Source organism: Chlorocebus sabaeus, chromosome 4 (assembly GCF_047675955.1).
Source record: "Chlorocebus sabaeus isolate Y175 chromosome 4, mChlSab1.0.hap1, whole genome shotgun sequence".
NCBI classification, from domain to species: Eukaryota; Metazoa; Chordata; class Mammalia; order Primates; family Cercopithecidae; genus Chlorocebus; species Chlorocebus sabaeus.
Window position 1 is genome coordinate 12,814,723 of NC_132907.1, and position 22,152 is coordinate 12,836,874.

At 34.6% G+C, this 22,152-nt stretch overlaps 1 protein-coding gene across 2 annotated transcripts in view; it reads left to right on the forward strand.

Annotated features, from left to right (window-relative positions):
- EDIL3 (EGF like repeats and discoidin domains 3) overlaps positions 1-22,152 on the forward strand; it is a 446,774-nt gene that overhangs the window by 159,265 nt on the left and 265,357 nt on the right. The window contains exon 3 of one of the 2 annotated variants that reach the window (XM_007977476.3): positions 3,748-3,777. The exons of the other annotated variant lie outside the window; for it this stretch is intronic. Coding sequence (XP_007975667.1) covers positions 3,748-3,777 — 30 coding nt within the window. The remainder of the gene's footprint in view (positions 1-3,747; positions 3,778-22,152) is intronic. 2 annotated transcript variants of the gene reach the window in all.

The following is a 22,152-nucleotide window of genomic DNA, read 5'->3' on the forward strand; positions in this document are numbered from 1 at the left end:
GCTCAACAATATCATCAAGAATCTAATATCTTTGTTTCTGCACTCTGCCTTTGAGCAGGATCAGCTTTCTTCTAAATCTGTCTCCCATCGTGGTTGCAAGGTGCATGCCAATGACTTCTGGGGCCACAAGCCTCTGTGTCTACATCTAAAGGAGAACGAGAAGGGGTTATTTCCAGACACTTTCTCTGAAGAGTGCGGAGGCCTTTTTTTTTTTTTTTTTCCCCCCAAGAGCCTCTCCCCACCTAAATACACACAAATATCTATCTCCTTACATATAATTGTCCCCAAATGGGTCACATGCCTATACCTAGGCCAATAACTGTGGCCAAGAAAAGGGAACAGAATCAGTCAGTTCTGAGATATGGACCATTTACTAAATCCAAAGGGGGTGTCATCTTTCCCCAAAGCATTGATATAGGTACCCAATGAAATCTGAAGATGATACAAGAAAACAGTGTTGAAAGCTTGTGAAACAACCAGAATATAAATTGCGAAGGTTTTCTGTAAGCCTACTAATTTACTGCTGTAGTTCCAACAATGGTACCCAGGGCTCTTTCCAGGTGAAATAAACTTTGATGGGTTAGAGTCAGAATTCTCAATATTTAGTGTTCATAGCGATTATCTACAGAGCTTATTAAAAATGCAGAATCCTGGGCTAAACCCCAATATTCAAATTCAGTAGGTGTGGGGCATTTTAACAGACACCCAGGAAGATTCTGTTATGGGTGACAGGAGGATTACACTTACTTAAATTCTATATGTCTGATATATTTTTTACTCTCTGTTTTCCTACCATGATTGTAATTTCAGTACATTCTTCTACATGTTGACCAAGTGGAGCAATACACTTATTTGTTGGGTTGCTTATTTTTGGTTTTCTTGGTGCCTGTGTTTAAATTCCCAGAATTAGACTACATGTGCCATAGACTCTGATTTTTATTTTAATTGCTGATTTTATGACTTCTAAGAGGAAGAGAGAATAATCATTTGGGTAGCATGATAGTACCTTCTGTGATACTTGTTTTACAGAAATGTCATTAAAAAGGCAACTAATGCCCACTACGAGGTTTATTTTTACTCTGGGTCTCTAGTTGCCACCTGTTAATAGTTCATGATGTTTTTTTCAGTAAAGTAGTTAGCCTACAATGCTGCCTTTGTTACAGATATAACTAAAGCTGAATTATTACCATTACTAACCCTTGTGTATATGCCTTTATGAGTGTGAATAGTATATTGGTTAATGACATCTACCCATATCAAGGAAGCACTGCTATGTAGCAGTTTCATAGAAAGAGAAATCTTTGCAAAGTTGTGTATTTGCTGGCTGTAATTGTGTTAATTTGTAACAGAGATACTTTTAGGTACTGCAAATTCAAGTGTAGGCTGGTACACAGTTTGCCCTGTGGAATTTGCTTTTCGAAGGTTCTGATTACTATGACTGTTACTAAATTGGGAATTGTCTTAATTTCTGTACATGCTAGTTCATTCTTAAAATTTCTTCCTTATTCTTACGAAATGGAAGAGCAAAATCTTAGCAACTTCCAATCTTCCTTCCTTAGACATCACTTCTTTAGGGTGCTTTGTTTAACCAGTCAGGATCTCAGCTGCCTATTCTGTCCCTGGATTGTGAGGGAAATGGAGAAGCTTCCAAAGAAGAACTCCATTTCTTGAAAGGATTTCTCTCCTCAGCCTCTGTATCAATTTTTCTTTATTTTCTCCCCCAGTTTTATGCTCAAGTCCAGCTAACATTATTAGGAGCATAACCTTCCCATGATCCAACACTTTAAATAATACCTAGTGAATTTCAATAAGCTGTGTGTTATCTGGTTTTTATCTTTAAGTAGAAACGGAATCAGCACTTTGTGAGACAATAAGGCATAGCAGGAGTTCAGTTTTAACGTCACACTGACATGAGCTCAAATTCAAATTGAACTCACACAGATTGTTCAGTCACTCTGAACCTCTGTACTTGCCTTTATCAAATGAGAAATATTTTAATCTCATTGGTTGTTTTGTCAATTAAATGAGTTCACACAGATACAGTGACCAGCCATAAGTGTAAGGATTGTTTTTTTCTTTTGCATCTCTAGATTTTTGTTAACAATAACTCATCTAAGTCAGCACTTCTACAAGCCCCTGTGGTATTTTCCTAAAAGGGAATTCCTGGAAGCTACCATTTTTTCCCCTCTTTGAGCATGTTATGATATATTTTGGACATGATAAAGTGGCAAACAGCTTTTAAAATATTTATGTTCTCCGCGCCATGCATGCCAACTGTGTTTGCTCTCTCCATTTCTTTATGTGCCAAGGAGGCGAGCCAAACAGTGTGAGAGGAAAATACTGTCAGGACACAAAGTCAGCTTGTCTAATGTGTACTCTGCGCAGATGTAACCTTAACGGAAAAGAGTGGAGACCACTCCCTAGCTCCACAGTGATACCTCGATTAACAAATCCACTGGGAACAAAGTTCCTTTATAAGCAATTCAGCTGAGTAAATTTTTATTTTAAAACTTCATGAATCAAGTGAAATAATGCTGGCTTGTGTCATATAATTCAACGGTAATATTCTGGGTAAACTGTACTTCTGCACAGAGCAGAAATACTTCCTCACAGAGTGTGTGTTGAAGTATAAAAGTGAATAGATGGATTCTAGGCAAAATGGTGAAGCTGCTTCAGACAAACTTTTTTTTCACTCTTGTAATTGCTGTGCTCCATCCTCCACATACACAGGGCAGTAGGTTATTGCCCTTGGAGTCTTGCTGCTCTCAAACCTTCCTACCTCTTAAAGCAGGAATCAACATGATTCACACGTTTATGAGTTACAGTTAATGTTACCTTATATTGATATTGCTAGTAATACCACAATCCTGGCTACAAGTTAATACCATGTAAAGATTCTAACTTAATTGGTTCTATGTGGAGCCCAGAATTTGGGATTCTAATATACTTACAGGGTTGGTAACCACTACCCAAGGATAACATTGTATTTTCATATTGTGGCCTTCTCTTTTATAATGTCTGTGTGTATCCATGTGTGGGCTGCAGAACATAAGTCAGAACCACCTGGGATCACTCTTTAAAATGCAGGTTCCTGTGTTCTTACCACAGAATCATCACTACTACATTTTGAAGTGTGTGGTATATGACACACACACACATACACACATACACACACACAAACACGGAGAGCGAGAGAGAGAGAACTGGAATCTTCATGTTTTACTTTGGAAAAGTCCGAAGTGATTTTGAGTCACCCTGAAGTTTAATTCTTCCTTTCTTATAACTTCTATCTCATGGAACACAATTTTTGACTATCAACCATGACTTTTCATTCCTCTTTGCCAAATAGAAAATTGACGGTGGGCTAGTTCTATGTTATATATAATTCATATTTTTCAGCAATAATATTTATAATAATTTACACTCAAATGAACTAAAGTTAATCTTGCTTGCAAAGGAAAATCAAATTCACACAATTCAATGTTTTTTCTAATAAATATTAATAGATATTTTAAAGTATAGGAGCATATATATTTTGATTTAACGTGAATACTTATTAATCTGTTATTAAATAATGACAATTTTCTAATGTATACACAAAAGTACAAGTCAGGGACTTGTAGTTAGTGTTTGGAAATGTGAAATATATTTATGTTCAATCTCAATATCTCTTTTCCTCTTTCTCTCTCCCCACTTCTCCCTCCCTTCACTTCTACCCCATCCTCATTTCACCTTTTCCTCTTACAGCATCAGATGAAGAAGAACCAACTTCAGCAGGTAAAGTTCCTATGTTATAAAGATATTTCTAATTTAATGATATTTCTAATTTAAAGATATTTCTAATTTAATAGAGAGTCAACCTTTTGAATAATATTTTCTCAGATTTCAACCAGAAAACTGGCACAGGTTTGTTTGTTTATTTATTTACTTTTATATTTGCCAAGCCCACTATGCTGTGCCAGACTACATGATGTTGGTTAAGAGTTTTGAATAAAAGGAGAAAAGTCTTGAAATAAACTAATACAGAGGAAAATACAATACACAATAGCAGATTGACATTAAACAATAAGGAAAATTGGAAAATGAGAACATTGAGAAAAATAATACAATGAGTAGAATGATAAAATTAAAATTAAAAAAGAGGAAAATGGTAAAATAAACTTTGAGAAACACCTTTCGTGAGAGAATACAGCACTGTCACATATATAACTGGCATCAGACATCCTATTCACTAGGTTTAAGGGTAGAAACTATGTCTGCCTCATTCGTTTTATTTTAAAAATGTAATTTTTACAATTATAATTTAATAATCCTGCAACTTGGCATCATGACTTAGTTCCTTATCCAGCTCATTAGTATTTATTAAACACAGGCTGTGGCCTGAACCATGTGCAATGAAGAATGCAAATGGTAGAGATGGCATGGTACTTTCAACATGGTTCCAGGACAGTGAGACAGGTCAGAGAAATGCCAGAGAGACTAAAAAGCAGACACAATTATAAGAATAAAATGAGAAGAAAAAACTCACTTGGTTAATTAATAAAAAACCAGACTAACATACCAACAACATCTGAAAAAAATAGAGTCAATCTCTGAGATGTAGGCAGTTCGTGGTTGGTCTGAACAGAAAAGACCTCAGCATTAGATGGATTCCATTTAGTAATTGAGGAAAGGAGTTAGGCCTGAGAGACAAGAGCAGGAAGGGGCTCCTGAAATTAATGGTCAGAATGGTGCTTTCTTATATGGAAGGGGGTAAAATAGCCCAGTTATTGGAACTCAGATACAAGATAGGGTCAGTTCAATTCAGAGACCTGACTTATTTCAACTAGCATGGCTTCATGACTTCTATCTCCATGCAAAACTGTACAAGGATTTTACCTGTAGGAGTAAATGCAAAAGATCAAAGTTTCAGTGGAAGAAAACAAAGGAAATATCTTACATTTCTTGGATAAATTCTAAGGATATATATAAACGTCATGTTGCATGATGCTCATTACAACTATAACTGCCTTTGAAATGGAATCAGAGATTCAGACAAACTCTCAATTGATGTTTCATTTTCATAATATTGTTAGATAGTCTATAACCTGATTTGGATAGGAACTCTTATTATATTTCTCCCACTCTAGGCAGTATTCTGTAGCCTGTTTTAGGACCAACCTAATCACATGACTCAATAGCAAATTCATCTGTTTTCGAGTTTCCTCTGCCTAGTTTCTGCTTTGTTTGCCCTGACATTGAAGCTTTGCTGTTGTTAGTGTTGCCCAAAGACTCTGTCTGTGTGTCTGTCTATTGTGGTGTATTTTTTCTATATAGACAATCCATATACTTGACACATAATTCAAGCAAGACAGAAGTGTTTGTGGTTAAAAGTAAGGTTGCTCTCTCTTTATACCCCTAGTCTCTTAGTTTTCTTCCTGAAAGCAACCCCTGTTAACTGTTTCTTGAGTCCTCTTCCAGAAAAACTCCAGGTCTGTGTTGTCCAATAGGGTAGTCACTAGCTACATGGGCTATTGAACATTCCACTATTCCGAATTGAAATTTAATGTAAGTATAAAATACACACTAGTATTCTTTATTGTTGTTGTTGTTGTTGTTGTTGTTCTTCTTCTTCTTCTTCTTCTTCTTCTTATTATTATTATTATTATTATTATTATTATTATTTTCACTTTAGTTACAGGGGGCACATGTGCAGTTTGGTTACATGGGTATATTGCTTCCAGGTAGGGAGGATAATATCCAATAGGTAGTTTTTCAACCTACACCCCCTTCCTCTCATCCACTCTCTAGTAGTCTGCAGGGTCTATTGTTCCCAGGTTTATATCCTTGTGTGCTCAATGTTTAACTCCTAATCATAAGTGAGAATATGTGGTATTTAGTTTTCTGATACTGCATTAATTTTTTAATCATGGCATCCAGCTCCATCCATGTTGCTGAGAAGGACATAATTTCATTCTTTTTCATGACTGTATAGTATTCTGTAATTCATATGTATTACATTTTCTTTATCCAATCCACCATTAGCACCTAATTTGATTCCATGTTTTTGCTATTGTGAATAGTGCAGCAATGAACTTGAGTGCATGTGTCTTTTCAGTATAATGATCTGTCTTCGTTTGAGTACATACCCAGTAATGGGATTGCTGGATCTTATGGTAGCTCTGTTTTAAGTTCTTTGGGAAATCTCCAAACTACCTTCTATAGTGGCTGAACTAGTTTACGTTCCCACCAACAGTAAGTGTTCTCTTTTCTCCACAGCTTTGCCAGCATCTGTTGTTTTTTGATTTTTTAATAATATCTGACTGGTGTGAGATGCTATCTCGCTGTGGTTTTTGATTTGCATTTCTCTGTTAAGTGATGAGCATTTTTTCATATGCTTGTTGGCTTCTTGTATATCTTCTTTTCAAAAGTGTCTGTCCGTGTCCTTTGCCCATGTTTTACTGGGGTTGGTTTCTGCTTGTTGGTTTAAGTTCCTTTTAGATTCTGGATGTTAGACTTCTCTGGCTAGGACTTCCTCTGTCCGTATTTCTTAACTTTAATTGGACTTTCTCTTTGGGTGTCAATCCTTGACAGCAGCCATCATTTTCTAGCCCGACTCATTTTCATTTCTCCTGTCTGCTACCCACAGCTTACTAAGTCGCCTGCCAAGCAGTGCTGATGCTATTACAAAATTATTATTTTGTATAAAGAAAATGAATTGTAGCCCAGTGTAAGCTGTATTTAAGTATAATGTAGCTATTTGTGTACTTTTCTTATTCTAAATCTATTTTCATAACTTCTCTGCTCACTAAGAAGATCTTTTTGTGAAATGCAACTGAACGTTTTTTCTTCAAAATACTCATCTTCCTCCAGAGTGCTATGCACATCATAGAATTTAAATTATGTTTTAAAAATACTTTCATTTCTAGATATGAACAGATGTTTTTGTTGTGATTTTAGCATAGACTTTTAATACAGAACAAACGTGCTCTTAAGGAATAGTTAGCTACATAATTTCACATATGGATTATACTAACATTGAGAAAATGTGTCATTTAGTAAAGCAGACACTCCTTTTGTATAAAAAACAGACAATGGGAAACAAATGTTTTCCTTTTAATTTTATCAAGCTGTAGAATAAAAAGAGTATATGAAAACATTTGGCAAAATATTATCAGATTTGCAAATAATTGATTTCATAAGGAATATGAATAATTATGAAAATTGGATTGAAATTTTTGAGTTCATTTTCGTATCTCTTGACCTGAATTTTTCAACACTTATTTTTTTAAAGGAATAGTTATTATCCTGTTCACTTATATTTTTCAGTAATCATATATATCAAATATATATCTTTAATTTATTGCTGTTATTCATAATATATTTATTACAACATTAATATTCTGTTTTCACTCTCATCTCCTTTCACCAACAGAATTGATGCAGAATGATATTTTCCAAGCTCAGATTTATTTTTATTGTCCTCTTTTAACTTATCTCTCTTCCCTGTTATTTCTCCATTTTGTTTCAGTTGTCAGTGAAATGAAATCTTTTGTTTGCCAGAAAAAACGTACGTTAATTCAGCTTTCACATGTCCCCATATAATATCATTACCAGGTTCATACTCTTCCAGGTTGGACAGTGTCTCCTTCAAATATATATGTTAATTTCTATAAATTAAATATTTATTTTTCTAATTGGTGATAAGCCACTTCTCAAAGTAATAGAATAAATAATAAAATAAATAGGATTTTTTTCCTGCCAAAAAGTCACAGCATCCTGATTAATAGTTGTTAATGTATGAATTTTGAATTTTAAAATGATAATTTTTTGAACAAATCTATACATGACTTATCTAAAAATGTAAGTTCCTAGTGGATATTACCACTCAATCATACTATTTAGTAAACATTTTTAATGTATTGATATTATATGACAAATCTAGGTTGTTTTAATTCCATAGGCACACAGAGTTGGGTTAATTATAATTAAATAGTTATGATATATTCTCATTGTTTATAACTATTTTTAAAGTAAATAATAGATATTTATCTTCAATAACATATAGAATGAAAAACATCAGGAAGACAATAAATGAGAAAATTAGGGAGACACTAGTGTTTTCTTTGTGTTATAATGCTAAAAAATAATATGGATTTTTTCTTTACAGTGGAATACAATTGATTTGCCTTATATTTTGAATTATTGAAAGACTGCCTCATTAAAACAGATAATTGATCCCTCCACTTTGTTCCCATGTTACTCAGATTATATTTAATAAAATAAATTTCAGAATGAAAATATTCTTATACTTTAGACGATCACATTCTGTCTTTGGTTATTTCTTCATATGTACCCACATTCTTTTATTTGAACTTCTAAATTGCCTTGCAAATAGCAAGTGCTTAATCAGTGTTTTAAAATGTTGACTCGTAGAGGGGATGCATAATACATCATATCTGCATTTGTAATAGTAGGCATGCATCCCCTTATTGATTGTGAAACATTGACTTGTTAATCACTTTCAGTTCTGAATGTTCTGGTAGAATATATTAGCCTAAAAGACCATATTTTGTAACATCTGAGTTATGAGGGCAGATTCACTTAACATCTGCTTCTTTAGCTACCAGAAGCTTCTTTTTATTTATCCTACTTGAATCTTACATTCAGATATTTAAGCATCTTGTTTTATTGAGTATAAAAACACATCAATGAACTATAGAGAAATTTCTTCAATCTGAGTTATATTTTAAGATATAATTACAAGCTAATGAGATTCACATTTTTAAAGCAGAAACTGCACCCCAAAATGCATCACTTTTAGAAGTGATATATTTAATCTAATTATATTGCTATTGCACAAATCATTTTTGGAAACTACTTTCTTGAAACTTCCTTCTGAATCTGCTTATGGGATTGCAACATCAACTATTGTTTTATAGTCTCTGAACTGTGCTACTATATTTATCTGCCTTTGGTCTAATATATATGCCTTTAAAAACAAAGATTTGCAAATATTAAGAATGTGAGGGGGTATGAAATACAGATAAGATTACAACTTTGAAATTAACAACATTCACCTGAACATATGACATGTATTTTTGAAAGGTAAAATCAAATAACACCTTGAAACAAAGCTGTCAGAGATTGCTTTCCTTATGTTGCACAAATCCAATTTTCATTTAGCTTTTATTTAAATTTTTCAATAGACATTTCATAAACTGACTATAACAATACTTATTTCTATCTCCTTTGAAGAAGAATAAGACATATAAATTTGAATATTGACTGCTAAAAATAAACTATATAAAATATAATTTAACTATAAGGTGTAGCAAATCAAGTTTATTGTCACAATTTCCTCATTGCTTTTAATTTATTTGGTCTTACTAGCTATAATTTTAGATATTTAGAAATATCATTCATTTATCACAAGGAAATCATTCATTCATCCCTCAAGGAAATCATTTAAAACAGGGCTGGGAATTGAAAATTAGTGGATGGGACCAAAATCACTTAGAAAATGACACAGTAGAGACCTTGCAGCTATACAGTAAGTCCGTGGTTAAAACAAATTAAAACCATAACTTATTGTTTTGTTCACATCACCTCAAATAAAAAGCTTACATTTTATTTTTTCCCTCTTCTCTTGCCTAAGGGGAGGTTTTTAATTACTTTGGCAGTTTTTTAATACTACAAGTGGAACTGAGTTTGGATTTCTATAAAAGTAGCTATTAATATTAGAATAACTCATATAATGAAAACGTTAAAAAGGGAATTTTCAGATATATGTAAATGGTAAACATATTTTGTTATTTTTCGTGAAAATTTAAGATATACAATGTGATGTGTTAAATACATATATAGTAAAATGATTACTATAGTCAGAAAAATTTACATATCCATCACCTCATGTTATTATCTTCGTGTGTGTTGTTAGAGCACTGACAATCTACTCTCTCAGCAAATTTCTATTATGTAATACAATATTATTGTCATGGTACTCATATTGTGCATTAGATCGCTAGGCTTATTCATCCTACATAACAACTTTGTATCGTTTGACTTACATTTCCCCCATTCTTTATCCCCATCCCCAGTAACCACTATTTTACTCTATTTCTATGTATTCAAATTTTATTTTTTTTAGATTTCATATATAAGTGAGATCATTCAGCATTCTTCTTTCTGTGTCTGGCTTTCTAAACTTGGCATAATTCCTCCAGATTCATCCACATTGTCACAAATGGCAGAATCACCTTCTTTTATAAAGCTTAATAATATTCTATTATATAAGTTTCTTATCTATTAATCAATGGACACTCAGATTGTTTAAAAGTTGGTTCCTACAAATAATGCTTCAGTGAACATGGGAGTGCAGATATCTGTATGATATTATTTGATCTGGGCATATATCCAGAAGAGGGATTGCTAGGTCATATAGTAATTAGATTTTTAATTTTTTTGAGGAACTTCCATACTATTTTCCATAATGGCTGCACCAGATTACATTCTCACAAAGAGTGTTCAAAGATTCCCTGGACCCTTGTCTTATATAACGTATAAAAATGAACTCAAAATAGATTGAAAACTTATAAGATCTGAAACCATAAAACTCCTAGAAGAAAAAAATATAGAGGAATAGCCCCTTGACTATGATTTTTTGGATGTCACAGCAAAAGCTCAGGTAGCAAAAGCAAAAATAAACGAGTGGGACCACATCAGTCTAAAAATTTTCTGCACAACAAAGGAAACAATCAAGATAATAAAATGACAGCCTGCAGATTATGAGAAGATATTTGCCATATATCTGGTAAGAGATTAATATCCAAAATATATAAAGAACTCATATAAGTCAATTGCAAATAGAAAAATAAACCAGTTAAAAAGTGGGCAAATAATCTGAATAGACATTTCTCCAAAGAAGACATGAGAATGGCAATAGATGTATGATAAGGTGCTCAACATCAATGAGTGAAATTCCAGTGAAAACCATAATGAGATGGCACCTCACACATGTTAGGATATCAAAAAGATAATCCTTTTGACAATCATATTAAAACATAAAAATACAAAAGCCATAGTGTTCTTCATATATTTATAAAGGTAAAATTATTGTAATTTACTTAAATGTAAAGCTGTGTATGTGACGTCTTATCAGTTCATTCCAACTGGTAGTGATGATAGAGATCACTGGACATAGTAGCTGATAAAATATGTATTATGAACTCTGTGATGTCCATAGAGATGAAGAAAATGGTGATTTGGCATACCAATGCATTCATACATTCACCAGTTCCTTTAAATTTTTAATATTTTAATCATTTAAATTACTAGCTTTGACATTGAAGAAGTACACCTAAGAACAATACTATTTTCATAAACAAAGGTTAATAATAGAATATGGGCTAGCAGTAGTAAAGAGTTGAAGCTGTGGTTTTATATTAGCAAGTTAAAAGTCATTCATAAAACAAATATATATTTTGTGTATACACACAGGATACAGAGTGATTAGATATTTTCTCTAACTTTTGAAATATTTAATTTTAGTTCCACAAAAACATCATTTCTGTTTATGGTGAATTTTTTATTTTCTTAACTATGCTACAGATATCTTTCAGATTTCTTTCTCGTTTTCTTGTGGAGTTTAATTTGGCATGGCTGACTATGCTCAATTTATTCTATAACTCATGCATTTTGAAAATAAATGATATTTTATCACATTATTTTCTAATGAACAAGAGTTGTTTGTGCATTCTGATTTTAGTATTTTATTTCCTTGGGGTCTGAAGTAGAACTTCACATTCTCATTTTTGTTTGCCTTATATTTGCTACAAATTTATCTCCTGTTTTATACATAAATGCATATTTTCCCTCTAGTGCCTGGAGAAACTTTACTAATTGTTTTATTGATTATATTCTTGTTCATAAATATACTCTAATCAGGCTCAAATATTAAAACCTAATATATAAAAACCAAAAAAAATGCTACAATATTTAAAAATCAGATAGAAGTAATTATTTGTAGATTCTCAGAGGAACAGGGAAAAAAAAAATCACTGCTTCTAAAGATGTGACTTTGGTCAGTTTACTAAGATATTAGTGGAAAGACCAAATAGTGCTTACATTTCCTTTTTTAAAAACAAAATTAAACTTCCTTCTTGATAGGTGTGTGATAGTGAGGTTTACCTGTGAGACAAAGAATTGTAATTTAAGTTCCTGTTATATGGATGTGTTTTTCATATTTTTACTAAAATAAACTTTGCTGTAGAACGGGATCATGGTGCCAGTAGGGACTTTGGAAAATTGTATACACATTTTTCTCTTTAGACAAGTTGAAGAATTAAACTATCACAGGAGTGAAAAATAGTATCTTTACATCTTGACATACATATCTATGAATGTAGTTGTATAATCCGTCATCTTTCCCCCAAACTGTAAAATCAGAGTTAGCATAAACAATTAAAATAATAAAATCTTATTGTTATGTAAAATTTAAATCTCTCATGGTACCGCCTTAAAACCATTATATTTTCAGTTACATATGTTAATATCTAGCAATACATATATTCAAAAACAGTTATTATGTATTGTGACCTGATTCCTTAGTTCTAGGTAACAGAAAATTCAATTTAACATAGATTAATATAGATTAAATAATAACTCATGCAGATTTGAGAACAGTTGGCTCAATGATATTACTAAAAGTCTGGTTTCTCTTCTTCTTTTCCAATATTTCTGTTCTATCTTCTGTGGCAGAAAATTTATCTTAGTAGTAACACTGGTTTCTCCATGGCTGTAATATGTCTGCCAACAGCTACTGTGGCCATATTCATCCTTATGCACGACCAGAGAGGGCACAAAAATGCTTTCAAGGCAAGAGTCCTGAGATCACTCTGACTGGACAGACTTAGATTCCTTCTGTTTATCTTGAAAAAGTCAGCCAATCAAGATTGTCCCATGGAGTATGAGATTTATTTTAGCTTTCTTTGAAGATTATGAGCTATGTGACTAAGGTGTGGGTACATGAACAAAAATGAGGGTACTCCTTAAGAACAGAATCAGAGAAATGTGCACTAGGTCACCAATCAACGAAGCCAATTGGAAATGATGGTTATAACATCTCTTTGTCACTTTAACTACCTTCATGGTTATTTTTCTATACATTGCTATGTTTTTATCCTATTTTATAAAAACTATGAGACCCTGAAAATCTGATTATTGAAAACTAAATTTGATGTACATCTCAATAATACTAAAATGTATATTCATATGTGCATTGTCATGCATTGTAACTTTTAAAATCCCAGCTTCACCATAGCCTTTATTTTATCTTGTTCTATACAAACATTTTCAAGTGTGCTAAAACTGTATGTGCACTATCTGTACAGAACTGATCTGTACTGAACTGATCTTTTAATTCTTTTAAGTTTTAATTTTAGTGGGTTCATAGTAGATGTATATGTTCATGGGAAATATGAGATATTTTCATGAAGGCATACATTTAGTAATAATCCCATCACAGAAAGTGGGGTATCCATCTTCTCAAGCATTTACCCTATGTGTTAGAAATGATCCAATTATACTCTTTTAGTTATTTTTAAATGTGCTATAAATTATCGTTGACTGCAGTTACCCTGCTGTGCTATTCAACTCTAGATCTTATTCATTCTATCTACCTATATTTTTATACTCATAAACCATCCCCACTCCCCACCCCCCTGCCCCCTGTACTACCCTTTTTAGCCTCTGGTAACCATCATTCTACTCTCTTATCTCTGTAAATAAGTGCTCCTGTAAATAAGTGAGAATATGCAAAGTTTATCTTTCTGTACCTGGCTTATCTCATTTAACATAATGATCTCCAGTTCCATCCATGTTATTGCAAATGACAGGATCTCATTCTTTTTTATGACTGAATAGTACTCCATTGTCCATATGTACCACACTTTAAAAATCCATTCATCTGTAGATGGACACTTAGTTTGCTTCCAAATCTTGGCTATTGTGAACTGTGCTGCAGTAAACATGGGAGTGCAGCTGTCTCTTCGATACACTGATTTCCTTTCTTTTGGGTATATACCTAGTAGTGGGATTTCTGGATCATCTGGTAGTTCTGTTTTAGTTTTTTGAGGAAACTCCAAATTGTTTTCTGTAGTGGTTGTACTAATATACATTCCCACCAACAGTGTATAATACAACGGTTGCCTTTCCTCCACATCCTCACTGTCATTTATAATAATATTGCCTGTATGTTGTAATTTTGATTTGCATTTCTCTGATGATCAACGCTACTGAGCACCTTTTCATAGACCTACTTGCCATTATCATTTGTCTCAAGAATTTTTTAAATTTCCTTCTTAATTTCTTCATTGACTCACTAGTCATTCAGGAGCATTTTGTTTAATTTCCATGTATTTGTGTAGTTTCCAAAATTCCCCTCATTATTGACTCGTATGGTCTTGGATACTATGCAGAAGAATTCTCAGGATCTCCTCCCCTACTTTCTCCCAAACAAAAGGAGTCTCTCTCTCTGTTCTGAGATGCCTGGAGCTGGAGTAGGGGTGACACAAGTACCTCTGTGGCCACCAACACTGGGATAGCACTGGGTCAGACCTGAAGCCAGCACAGCACTGGATCTCACCCAAGGCCCACAGTAACCACACTGCCTGGCTACCTCCTGTGTTTGCTAAAGGCCTTAGGGCTCTACAATCAGCAGGTGACAAAGCCAGCCAGGCTTGTGTCCTTTGCTTCAAGGTGGCAAGTTCCCTCCTGGTCCTGAGGTACTCTCTTCTGCTGTGGCTGAGCTGGCACAGAAGGCACAAGACAAAGTCCTTCCCACTCTTTCCTCCCCTTTCCACAACGAGCAGACTCTCTCCCCATGGCCACCACTGCCCCAGGCTCACAGTGAGTACTGCCTGGCTACAGCCAATGTTCATTCGAGGCCTCAGGGCCCTTCAGTTGTCAACTTGTGGTGAGTGCTGTCAGGCCTGGGACTCTCCCTTCAGGGCACCAGTCTCCCCTCTGGTCCATTACAGGTCAAGAAACACTGTCCAAAAGCCACGGCATGGAATCGGGCTCTCAGGAGCCTGCTTGGTGCTCTGCCCAACTGTGGCTGAGCTGCTACCTAAGCTGATTTTTGGTTCTTATGTTTACTTTGTTGTGTGCATAGTTGATTCGGTGTTCTTGCAGGGAGGACAATTGGTGGAGGCTTCTTTTCAGCCACCTCACTCCGCCTCCACCCCCAATCTTTTCTTTTTAAACTTTAATGATTGGTTTCTATAGGAACAACTAAATTTACTCAGCCTTATTTCTGAGGAACTGCTTACTATAATCCTTCTCTCTCACATTTTAAAAACTGACAAAATTGTTAAACTGCATTGTCTAGAACATTCCTAAGAGTATTACATACTGTCATTAGTTATGTTAGGTTGATATTATCTTATTAGATATAAAAATGACATACAGCCAAAACAATAATTTTATCTTTAAAATAGAGAATAACCATTCAAATTTAGTCAAATTTTTAAGCTTGGGAAAAAAGTGACTTAATATTTGTTTATATGTTGCTGCAGTATTAAAAATTCAACTTTTTAAAACTTGTGTTATAATGTTGAAAGATAGTCCTAGAGGTGTAAATTAAATTTTGATTAAATGTCTTTTGAAATTTCATAATTTTCTTTTCATTTTGAATTATTAATACTTAGATTTTGTGCTGTTGACCTTTAGAATGCTAGAAGACAAGCCAGAAATTAAACCCAAAGTGACACCAAGCACTGGAAAAGCATCAAAGTTAAAAAAGTAATAAAGATACCCTTATTAACGGAAATAAAATTATATAAATGGAAAATGATTTAAAAAGGAAAAGAGAGTTTATCTCTCAGGGTTATACAGTTCTCCAGAGAAACAGAACCAAAAGGGTGTGTGTGTGTGTGTGTGTGTGTGTGTGTGTGTGTGTGTGTGTAATAGATACATGGGTAAGTAGATTTATTTTAAGGAATTGGCTTATGTGACTGTGAGTGCTGGCAAGTCTAACATGTATAGGGCAAAGAAGCTGGAAATTCAGGGAGGATTTCTGTGTTAGACTCTTGAGGCTCCTCTTCTCAGGGAAGTCAGTTTTTGCTCTTAAAGCCTTCAGCTCACTGGATGAGACCCAACTCTATTAGCAAGGGTCGTCTTTTTTACTTAAAGACAACCGATTGTAGATATTAATCACATCGACAAAATATGTTCACAGCAATATCTATATTAGTATTGGACCAAGAAGTTGGGCACCATAGCCTAGTTAAATTGACATGTAAATTTTAACTATCACAGAGAACCAGAAAAAATATAAACACAAACTATTTTATTTACCAAAGAATGTGTTTCAGAGAAAATAGATTGAACATTATTTCCAATGTTTAATCATAATTAATGTTGACCTCTATCTGTGCAGACTTAGACTTAGAGGTTTCTTTAATTTCTAGTCCTCCCTGTATTAGCTGGATTCATCTTTAAGAGCATCTCCATTTGCCTGAATATTTTTTTTTTTTTTTTTTTTTTTGGCTGTCCTTGGATTTACTCCAATGTTAAATCTTATAAGAGTATGAAGAGGTATTTACTTACTATTATGGAGATTTCCGGGCTCGGGGAAGATATTCAACTTTCTGGATAGGATGGATAGGATAAAACGCCATGGGCCTTCAGGTCTGCACCTTCAGGGGCTTTTGTCTTCTGACAAATAGCTGTCTATTGTCTATGAAGTATTTTCTTTCTACAAGTTAACTTTTCCTCCTCTGTAAAATGGGACAATAAGGGCACCCACCTTAGAGGTTTGCTGTAAAGATCGCACTCAACAATACACGTAAAGAGCTCATCACAATGTTGCTCATCCTGTAATAGGGACTGCACAGGAAATCTAAGCTACTATTTTTACTTTCATTATTCTCTTTGCTGTTTGCCATATTAATATTGTAATTTTGATTATGATTTTTTTATTCCGTCAATATGCAGAGGCCTCTGTGTAGAGTGTTTGGCTTAATTTTCACAATTAACAAATACTGCATATATATAGTTTAAAGAGGAGAACACTAAATGTTAAAGCGTATGAAGAAATATGTGCAAGGTTACATAATAAGCAAGTAACAGAATCAGGATTCAAGTTCAATCTTCTCTGGAAAAACTGGTGCTTATCTTACAGCAGCAAACTCAGCCTTTTTATTCATTTATAAAGAGTTTTAAATGTCATATATTTCTTGTAATTGTAAAAGTTATATAGAGTTATTCAACTTTTTGTTATGCATATATTATAAAATTATACATTATAATATGTGCAAAATTTTATATATTATTTTAAATGCCTCTGATCACTACAGCAGTTTATGAATCACATAAACATTGTGGAAAAGAATAAAATAGGAAATGAAAATCTCCCTGACTGCCTTCATCCATTTTACATACTTGCATTAAAAATATATATTCTGCCTTAATCTAGCTCCTCTTACAGGCTTCGTGCCAATGGCTTAAGCCAAAATCGTTAAGGTCTATTTTGATGACACCCTCTCTCTACATTTAGTCCACCAGGTCTTTTTAGCTTCATTTAAAAAATATATCCAAACTCTAATCAGATAGTCCAAGGCAGCATCTTCTCACTCATGGATTTGCTGGTACTCTAGGCCCCTCTTCAGTTTCTTCTCAAAAGAGCTGGCAGCTTGATTCTTTTACAAGGCTGTGAGCACCCATCGCTCTTCTGCCCAGGTCCTCTAGTACCTCTCATCTGGCCCTGATGAGAAATAAACCCTGGACACATTGTTCTTATAGGCAGGGCTTGGCACTCACAGGTGGGTTGCCTGAAGGACTTCTCTTGCATGTATCTGCATGACTACTCAGTCACATCCTTCATGTCTTCACATGAAGGTGCATTCTCAGAGAGGCCTTCCTTTGTCTCTAAAAAGTTCACATGTTCTCCACTTTGACAGTCTTTTGCCTGAATATTTTTAACATTATTAATGTTGTTTTTAAAATATCTGCCCATCTTACTTATGTAACTTATTTATTTCTGTCCAGGCTAAATATAAACTCCTAAGGGCTGGCATATTTTTTGTCTACATTTGTTCACGACTGAATCCCCTCCTTCTAGAACAAGTGTTTGATATGTAGTAGATGCTTCATAAATATTTGTTGTATGATCAAATTAATGAATAAATTAAGCCATACAGATTTTATGCTGACTTTATTACATTATTAACTCAAGAACACACATAGGGCCAGGTGCGGTGGCTCATGCCTATAATCCTAGCACTTTGGGAGGCCAGGGTGGGCGGATTGCCTGAGCTCAAGGAGTTCGTGACCAGCCTGGGCAACACAGTGAAACCCCGTCTCTACTAAAACATAAAAAAATGGCCAGGTGTGGCGGTGTGTGTCTGTAGTTCCACCTACTGCAGAAGCTGAGGCTGGAGAATTGCTTGAACCCGGGAGGTGAAGGTTGCAGTGAGCCGAGATTGCACCACTGTACTCCAGCTTGGGTGACATAGCAAGACTCCATCTCTTTAAAAAAAAAAAAAAGATGACACTTACTTCTTCCTTATAGGATGATACAAAGAGAGGAATGATGATAGATATATTTGCAAATAGATGAAATAAATAAAAAGAGAATCCCAATAATTTGATAAGAACATTAGAGATGCTGTAAATTACAGGCAACTCTCCTTGTCCATGGGTTTCCCATCTAGGGATTCAAGCAACCATATATTGAAAATATTTGAACACAAAAGACAATAAAATAATACAAAATATAAATAGGAAACAATAGAGTGTAACAACTATTTACATTGTATTAGGTGTTAGAAGTAACCTACAGATGATGTAAAGTGTGGGGGAAGATATACATAGGTTATATGCAAATGTTATGCCATTTTATATAAGATTTGAACTTCTGAGGATTTTTATCTCCCTGAGGGTTCCTGGAATCTATCCCCCGCAAATACTGAGGGACAATTGTATTATTTAAATTCTTTGGCAGAGAAAATCCATTACATTGATCTTTGTTTTTCTGCTTTTGCTGCAGTAGAAGAAAATTACTTTTGCTTAGTAATTCTTTCAGTGTGGTGTTGTAACAATGGCAACAATTTAGCCATTGTTAGTAATCACTGGCAGGAAACCGCAGCAGTGATTTTAAGACATCTCAAATATGATAACCACCATCATCTAATGCTGAGTATGGGTAAAAGAGTCAGAAAGGTTAAGGGAGGTGGTGGATCAGAGGATAGCACTGGTCATACAGGCGGAAGGGGCAAGCCTGCACATCCACTTGGCTTCCTAAGTTTGAGGTCCACAAGGAATTAGGAAAGGATCTGCAATTTCTTTATACAATAACTACCTCATTATTGCATTGTTATTCATGTCTCATTAAGCTCACAGACATCTTCAAGTAATTTATTTTCAAGATTACATGGAGAGAATTTTTTAAACCTTTAAGTAACATATTTAAAAATAAAATAAAACATACCTGGGTATAGTGTTCTTGTGAGATACCTTTTTTAAGAAAATATATTTATTTGAAGTAGATCTTCAACTGCTAGAATTCAACAAGATTTAGATATGTTTCATATCTACTCACCTGTTTTTTTCTTTCTCTAGATGTAAATCTAAATTAAAGAATATCTAGGGTTTTAATCCAGTTTTAAATATGTTACAACATTATTGGTTGCTTTTAAAGCTTTGCTAGAAGCTCTTGAAAAAGAGTGAGCTATACATTTCTCAATAATAAAAACAAAGAATTAAAACCACTGTACAGATTAGCCAATGGTTTTTGCCAAAGCTTGAGATGTTCTTTAAAGGACGACTTAAAACTGAGGACCTTTGAAACTTTTACATTTCATAATTTAGTGTTTAAATGTGTTGGGAGGAATTGTGCAAGTACTCAGCTACTAAGTAAAACAAAACTAAAATAAGACAAATTATAAACAGAATGATTAGGGATTTGTTTTTTCCAGAAACATTTTAGCATTCTGCATCTTTGTCTATCTTAATACAATGAGTTAGTTTTACTAAGTCTTATTTATAAGATCATCAAAAAAACACTGAAAACACTGATCAATGTTAAGTTCCTACAGAATGATGATCACCAGCCTGATATCTGTAGCCAGAATGCTCAAGCAAGTTGTTGTACTTTTAAAATTTCTGAGAATTTATAGAGCTGTTAGAAGAGGAAGATTAGCATATTTTTAAGTTACTTGAATTTTCAAACTGTGATTTTTTTTTTTTTTTTTTGTCTTCTCTATTTGTTTCACCAAATGACTCTAGTGTTCTTGGACACTTTGGTGGGTAGTGGTAGGTTAAGAGTTAAAACTATTAATTCACACTTAGTTGTATTCTTATTCTGGAAATGACAGAACCAATAAAAACTGGTCCCTTCTTTCCTTCCCCTCCATGAAACCTGTGCCTGGTTTTAATATCCTATCACATCCATGTTTCTTCTCTCTAGGAGGCAGGGCAGTCTCCTCTATTCCAGGTCACACATGTTGTGCTTATTCTCACCCCAAAGCTTTAATCCAGGCTTGTCTATCTAGAGTGCGCTTTCCGTTCCCTTTCAGATCTCTGCAACGTATCCCGCCTTTTACACACCTCTGGTCTTAGATCTTCTGTTTCCTGTAACCCACATTGATTTCTCACTTTGCAGTTCTCACTTGTGTATCTGTTAGGAATGTTTTTCTGTGGTAGGTAACTGAGAAATGACTGGGAAGGAGTCCATTCTCTGTGAGATCCCAGAATCTCCACTAATTTCTCCCAAATAAATCATATTTCTGTGAGTATGAAAGAAGGAATAGAACAGAGGTTAGAGAAGCAGTCATTTCTATCCCTACAGGGATTTGAATTCCTTCATTATGTACTGGATGCAATTGGAATGGTTTCTTCACCTGTAATAGGAACTCATTCTCAACTGGACTCTTCCTTCCATTGCATTTCCAGCAATGCTGAAGACAGAATCAGGGATCAATACTTGTGCAGTATCAATAGATAAATACCCATAAAAATAACATCATACTCTTTGGGATCATACAGCAACAGAGAGAGAGAGAGAGCAAAGTGAGGGTGGAGAGAGAGAGAGAGGAAGAGAGAGAGAGCGCAATCAAAAGAGCACAGCAGTTTCAATTATACAAAATATGGAAACTATGTTGTAGGATCCTTATGTAGACACCATACCCTTTTGGATCTGTGCAAATTACAGTCATGTCAGTCACATTTTCTGATTTATATCATCTTCTAATCACTTTGACTGTCTACAGCTCTATTCGTTTCCTGAGACTGCGCTAACAAATTTCCACAACCTCTGTGGCTTAAAACAGCACTCATTTAATTCTCACAGTTCTGAAGGCTAGAACTCTGAAGTCAAGGCATAATCCAGGCCATGCTCTCTCTGAGGGTTCTAGGCGAGAATTTTTCCTTGTCTCTTTTAGTTTATATTGGCTGTGGGCATCCCTTGACTTCATTGACTTGTGACCTCTTCACTGCAATTTCTGCCTCCGTCTTCACATCACCTTCTCCACTTTTGTCGGTGTCTTTTCTCCTGTTTCTTAGAAGGACACTTGTTATTGGATTTAGGGCCCATCTGGGTAATCTAGGATGATCACATCTCAAGATCCTTTCCTTAGTTCATTTGTGTTGCTGTAAAGAAATACCTGAGGCTGGGTAATTCATTAAGAGGTTTATTTGACTCATAGTTCCTAAGGTTGGACAAGAAGCATAGTGCTGGCATCTGTATCTGGTAAGAGCCTCAGACTACTTCCATTTATGGTGACAGGCAGAGGAGAGCAGACATTACAGGGAGAGAAAGGAGAGGAGAGACAGGAGGAGGTGCTAGTCTCTTTTCAACAACCAGTTATCCCAGATACGAATAGTGAGGTCTCACTCCTGCACACCAAGCCATTTATGAGGGATCTGCTTCCACATCCCAGACACATTCCACCAGGTCCCACCTCAACACTGGAAATAAATTTTAACATGAGACTTGACATGGCCAAACAAACCATATCTAAACCATAGAAGTCCTTAAAATAAGTACATCTGTAATGAGACTTTTTCAGGTAATGTAATATTCACATGTTCCAGGGATTTGAACATGAATATATTTTGGTGGTGGGGGAGAGGGCAGAGCACCATTCAACCTACTACAATAGCAACAGTAGATGT